General features: G+C 47.3%; 1 protein-coding gene across 1 annotated transcript; it reads left to right on the forward strand.

Annotated features, from left to right (window-relative positions):
• Window positions 1–3,822: 3,822 nt before the first annotated feature.
• On the forward strand, window positions 3,823–4,950 carry P2ry4 (pyrimidinergic receptor P2Y4). Its single transcript, XM_090327105.1, has one exon. It carries the CDS (start codon window positions 3,823–3,825, stop codon window positions 4,948–4,950), a length of 1,128 nt encoding a protein of 375 aa, XP_090183231.1.
• The last annotated feature ends 1,427 nt before the right edge of the window (window positions 4,951–6,377 follow it).

Raw genomic sequence — 6,377 nt, forward strand, 5'->3', positions numbered from 1 at the left:
GGACTTTCTCAAGGCTAGAGCTCTACCACTTGAGCCTCAGCACCACTTCCGGCTTTTTTCTATGTATGTGGTACCGAGGAATCAAACCCGGGTCTTCGTGCATGCTAGGCAAGCATCTACCACTAGGCCAAACTCCTGGCCAAGCTTTGCAACATTTTATGACTCGCAGTGCTTTGCACATCTACTGAACAATTCATAGTCAAACCCATCTAAAAGATTGCCATTACTATCTCCATCTCAGTAGTGAGAAAATTGTTACAAGGTGGTAACTAAGGCCACACAACTAATGAGTAGAAAGACAAGAATTTGAACTCAAGTCCATTTGCCTCCCAATACCTTTGGCTGTAACATCTCAGAAGTCAGTTGTTCAGGACTCAGCTTATAGACTTTCAGGAATCCATTCTTAGCTTTATCTCATTCACTCATCTGCTAGATACCCTGGCACAATCTCTATATTTCCTCCATTCAGGATTCTATGCCTTCCACGATATGTAAACACTAGATTCTGAAGTCACGCTACAGGATTGCTTCCTTCTTTCCCTCCCAGCATGTAGCTGGGTAACATCTTCCAAATCATTATGGTTTCCCAGCTCTACCACGAGTGGATTCTGCTCTATCCTTCTCACCCTCCCCTAGAAGTACTTCCCACTCTCATCCTCAGAGTCTTCCTCATTCATCTCATACAACCACCCTTACAAAGCCACAGTTAACTGTGGGAGCCTCAAACTCACAGTGGCTGACACTTCGGTGCTCCCTGGTATTAGAATCCTTGTCCTTGTTAACATCTCCACTGTGTTCAGACCAAGGTTTCCTGAGAGATGAAGAGATACGAGGTTCTGTGTAGGAAAGGATGGTATGTGTAAGGAGAGCTTATTGGTGGTATTTGGAGGGAGGTGTGAATTACATCGTGAGATCACTTGCATGGCTCATAAGTATTTCAAAATTGATACTCTGGTTGGGTACAGTGGTCCCAGCATGTAATCTTGGCTACTTAGGAAGTAAGGTTTGGAAAGAATGCAGTTTGAAACCAGGCTAAGGGGGCAAAAAGTTTGCCGTAGCTCAAAAAATTAGCTAGACATGGTCGTTTATACCTGAGAACTCTATAGACACGAGATTTACATAAGACAATAATGGTCTGAAAGCTGCCTCGGGTAAGAACAAAACAAAACAAAACCCCATGAGATTCTATTAAAAATACCTAAAGCAAAAAGGTGTAGATGTCGCTCAGGTGATAGAGCCTCTCCCTAGCGATGATGACACATTGAATTTAAATCTCAGTATCGCCCCCAAATGAACATCTTTTCCCAAATTTGCTTTCACAGCCTTTATCATACCTTTCCATGGGATATCCATTTTGTAGTAGCTTAGACTAGGTAATACTTTGGAATTGTCTAAATATGTACCCAGGTTGGCTTTGAATTTGTGGTTTTCTTGCCACAGCCTCCTGAGTGCTAGGTATACACCACTATGGCTAATTGAAAGTCATTATGTGGTGTGTGTGTGTGTGTGTGTGTGTGTGTGTGTGTGTGTTGGTAATGTGTATGTGTGTTGGTAATGGCTCTTGGACTCAGGGCCTTGTGCTCTCTTTTAACTTCTTCATTTAAGGCTGGCACTCTATCACTTGACCCACACCTGCATTTCCTGGAGTCGTTATTGACCTTTCTGTTTCTCATACCTTGCGTCTGACTGTTCAAAATCTACCCAGGATTTGACCACTTCTCACCACCTTGGCTACCTTGGTTGCAGCTACCATCATCTTCTGTTGGCAACAGTCTCTTCTGGTCTTCCCTGCCCTACCACTCCTGTAGTCTGTCTATTCTTACTGTAGAGCTGCCCAGTGAGCCTCCCACACTGTAAATCAGATGGAACGATTATCCTGTGAACCACCAGTGGATTTCTATCATCCAGTCAAGCCAGTTCTTACAATGGCCTCCAAGGACCTTCATAGGATCTCTGCCATACTCTCTGCTCCTGTTGGAGACCTTTCCCTTCCTAACAAAACCTGTCTTTAGTCAAGTTACTCAAATATTTAAGCATGGGATTTGGGGCTGGGAATATAGCTTAGTGGTAGAGTGCTTGCCTAGCATACATGAAGCCTGGGGTTCGATTCCTCAGTACCACAGAAACAGAAAAAGCTGAAAGTGGTGCTGTGACTCAAATGGTAAGAGTGCTAGCCTTGACTGAGCACAGAGTGGCTCAGGCACAGAGCCCAGGCCCTGAGTTCAAGCTCTAGGACTGGTAAAAAAAATGTGATTCTCTCACATCTCCCTTTTCTTCCTTCTATGTTTTCCCATCTTATTTTTTTCTCTATAACAATAAACATACATAGGTTGGGAGTTACAATCAGGTTGTGTTCACACCTAGAACTGGCTCCAGTAAATATTGGTTGATCCTTTTCTTAAATCACAATTAGTCACCTAAAAGAGCAAGTTATCACCCAAGTAAAGCATGGATGCTCGAGTGTGGTCCAAAGGCAGGCTTATCAGGGTTCAGGTGTTGATTCTACACGTGTTATAAAACATTTGTTTTCCCCTCAGCAAAGTAAGGTCAGTAACAGAACTTATGTGGCAGAGGGCCCATGTTGTCATTAATAAATATAAAGTCCTTAGAATAGTGACCAGCACACAGAAAGGGCTCTCTAAACATTATCTGAAAACTATATACATATACAATTATATACAGTAGTTTAGGCTTTCTAAAAATGCTCAGTGTATTATTTTACAGTGGTCCATGTTACCATTCACTTCTCAATCTTCTGCTCACTCTCACGCGTTTGTAAAGTCTTGCAATAATGTAGTTACACTCAGAGGCCTGCTTCTTCCTCTGTATACTTGGATGCTTCCTTGTGTACTCCCTCCCATAATCATTTTGAACCTGTTAACTAGTAATCTCACGGATCTCCAGTTTCCCAATCTGTATGTTGAGTGGGTTGGACTAGATAATCTCCAAGGTCTTCCTAGGTCTGAAAATCTCCTGTGATGAGACAGGCCCCGCCCAGAGCCCCACCTCCTCCAATATGCCCTCTGGCTGCCAAGAGGAAGAGCGACAGTCAGCTGGGCTGAGCTTCCATGGAACCAGGTAGGAGATGTGATTCTTGATGAAAGGAGGTGGTGGGGCTCTTGGGTGATAGGCAGGTGACTGTAAGGTGTCCGAGGCAGACAGAGCATAGAGAACTGGAACCAGGGCATGACACTGGGAGGAGAGAGAGTTCCCTTATTACTTGGGGGCAGAGTTGCAATGATGAGTTAGGAGACTTTAATTAGGACATCTCCCCACTTAGGACGGTGTTGGTCAGCCTCCACACACTTCAGCTAGCAGACAAGTCATCTGCACACGGAGATCAACTGAAACTCACTGCCAGCCCATCTGAGTACCAGCATCACTTCTGGGGTCGGACCAAGGGGAACTCAGGTAGGGGTTGAATGGGCGCAGCTTGCGCTTAGATGAGCTCTTCCTGGCTCAAAATGCCTACCAAATGATCTCTGTCCTCTCCTCCTCCTCCTCCTCCTCCTCCTCCTCCTCCTCCTCCTCCTCCTCCTCCTCCTCCTCCTCCTCCTCCTCCTCCTTTGCCCTAGGGGGAATCCCAGTCACTCTCATTTTTTTTGCCAGTCCTGGGGAATGAACTCAGTGCCTGAGCACTCTCCTTGGACTTTCCTCAAAGCTAGTACTCTACCACTTGAGGCAGAGCACCACTTCCAGCTTTTCTATGTATGTGGTACCGAGGAATCAATCCCAGATTTTTGTGCATGCTAGGCGATCACTCTACCACTAGGCTAAACTCCTGACTCAAATCATTTCTATATTACCTTCCTCTAGGGGGCCATGACCAGTACCTCACCCTTGCTGTTCTCATCTTTAAGCTCCAAGCCAAATTCTGGAGACGATGCAGTAGAGCTGAACTGTTGGTTCAATGAAGACTTCAAGTTCATTCTGCTGCCTGTGAGCTATGCGGTTGTCTTCATTCTGGGCCTGGGACTCAATGCTCCAACTCTCTGGCTCTTCTTCTTCCGCCTCCGCCCCTGGGATGCAACAGCCACCTATATGTTCCACTTGGCCTTGTCAGATACCTTGTATGTGTTATCCCTGCCCACTCTCATCTACTACTACGCAGCTCACAACCACTGGCCTTTTGGCACTGGGCTCTGCAAGTTCATCCGTTTCCTCTTCTACTGGAACCTCTATTGCAGCGTGCTGTTTCTCACCTGCATCAGCGTGCATCGGTACCTGGGCATCTGCCATCCTCTGCGAGCGCTCCGCTGGGGACGCCCTCACTTTGCAAGACTTCTCTGCCTGGCAGTTTGGTTGGTGGTTGCTGGCTGTCTGGTGCCTAACTTGTTCTTTGTCACAACCAGCATCAGAGGAGCCACCATCCTGTGCCATGATACCACTCTGCCTGAGGAATTTGATCACTATGTACATTTCAGCTCAGCAGTCATGGGCCTGCTCTTTGGCTTGCCCTGCCTGGTGACTCTGGTATGCTATGGGCTCATGGCACGGCGCCTGTATCGGCCATTGCCAGGGGCTGCCCAATCATCTTCTCGTCTCCGTTCTCTGCGGACCATCACTGTGGTGTTGACAGTCTTCGCTGTGTGCTTCGTACCTTTCCACATCACCCGCACCATTTATTACCTGGCAAGGCTGATGGAAGCTGACTGCAAGGTGTTGAATGTTGTCAATGTGGTCTACAAAGTGACTCGGCCCCTGGCCAGTGCCAATAGCTGTCTGGATCCAGTGCTCTACCTGTTTACTGGGGACAAATATCGTCGCCAGCTCTGGCAGCTCTGCAGAGGGGGAGGGCTGCAGCGCCCCACGGCTGCCTCCTCCCTGGCACTGGTGACCCTGCCTGAGGATAGCAGCAGCAGGTGGGCACTTGCCTCCCAGGACTATGGCTGTCCTACCATTGGGGCAGATACAGTGGAAGCTGAGAAGGAAAGAAAAGGGGCTGAGTGAAGGGCAGAAGTGAAGGGATCCACTGGTGATATCTTCTGAGCTAGGCTAGCTATCCTTCCACCCCCGACCTCTTTTTTGATTCTGTACTGTGGCTTGAACTCAGGAGCTTGAACTCTTGGGTTGTAATTTTTCCCTCAAAGCTGAGGCTTAGCACAAGCCATATCTCTAATCCCAACCTTTTACTTGTTAGTTGCAGACACAAGCCTCTCAGATTTGACTGTGTAGGCTGGTTTCAAACCACAATCCTCAGATCTCAGCTTCTCTGTAGCTAAGATTACAAGTGAGAGGTCCCAGGACCCAGCTGACCTTTTTGTTTATTTCCAGTCCTCTGCCTCTGCTTCTTTCTCTGTTTTTTATTTTTATTTTTTGTCCATTCTGGGCCTGTTGGGAGTGGATCTTGAGCCTGCAAACCTCCCCAGTATTCCTTCTCCATTTTACTTCTCCTATGCCCTTCCAACAGAATGCATTTCTTCAAGTCAGAGCGGAGCATTCAGCTGGAGGGTGGACAGGGTCTGTCCATAGCATCATTGGCTGGTATATCTGATAGAGATAGCTAGAATGGGGAAGTAGAGGCACAACATATCACACATGCCACATGCCATATGTGCCACGTGAACACCCACACCCACTTCTAGCTTCCCTCTTAGAAGACAGGATCATCTTGCCTGCCAAGTGCTGAAATAGGGCATCATCTCAGTGAACCTGCATGACAGGGTACTCCACATGCAGCTGGAGGCCTGGCATGGATGAACTGGCAAGGAGCCATGAGGTAGAGTTGTGCCATAGGGGTGGGGACCTAACAAACCTCCGTGTCGGGGGAGAGGAGCTGGGCAGGGCCTGGGCTGATGGCAGCCTTTGAAACAGTCATGGGGATGGGATCTTCTTTATGATGTTTGCTGAGAATATGATCGCTTTCCTGTTTCTCATTAAAGAATAGGAGACAGTTCACACTGAGAAGGAGGAGCTTCTAGTGGGTGGCTGTGCCAGGAGATGAGTAAAACAGGTTTGTGCAGAAGATAGGTTGGTTACAGGAATCCATACCCAGAGCTGGTTCTTTACTGGTCTCTTTTCTCTCTATCGGACTCTCTTTTTCTCTCATTTCTGTCCCCAGACAAATGATAAACCTGGCCACTAGCTCTCTCTGGAGGATTACAAGCCCAGCACTAAAATGTCTCCCACCCCATCATCTGAGTTTCCCATGAGAAGGCGGGTTTATAGTTGCGGGCCCATTCCCTCTGAAGTTGCCTCCCACAGATTTAGATCCCAGCCTTGCTTTACTTTCATCCCACTCTTGCTTATCTGGCTCTGATCCCTTACTTGTCTACAGGTACCAAATTCTTGCTGATTTTTTGAGGGTTTTCTCTCCCTTCCCTCCCCTCTTTGGAGAGTAGAGTTGGGGCATAACAGCAGAAAGAAAAGGCAAGCTC

The sequence above is a fragment of the Megascapheus bottae genome, chromosome X, assembly GCF_031878675.1.
Source record: "Megascapheus bottae isolate mThoBot1 chromosome X, mThoBot2.hap1, whole genome shotgun sequence".
NCBI classification, from domain to species: Eukaryota; Metazoa; Chordata; class Mammalia; order Rodentia; family Geomyidae; genus Megascapheus; species Megascapheus bottae.

Coding starts and splice junctions, on each gene's coding strand:
- P2ry4 (XM_090327105.1), top strand. CDS start 3,823: ATGACCAGTACCTCACCCTTGCTGTTCTCATCTTTAAGCTCCAAGCCA.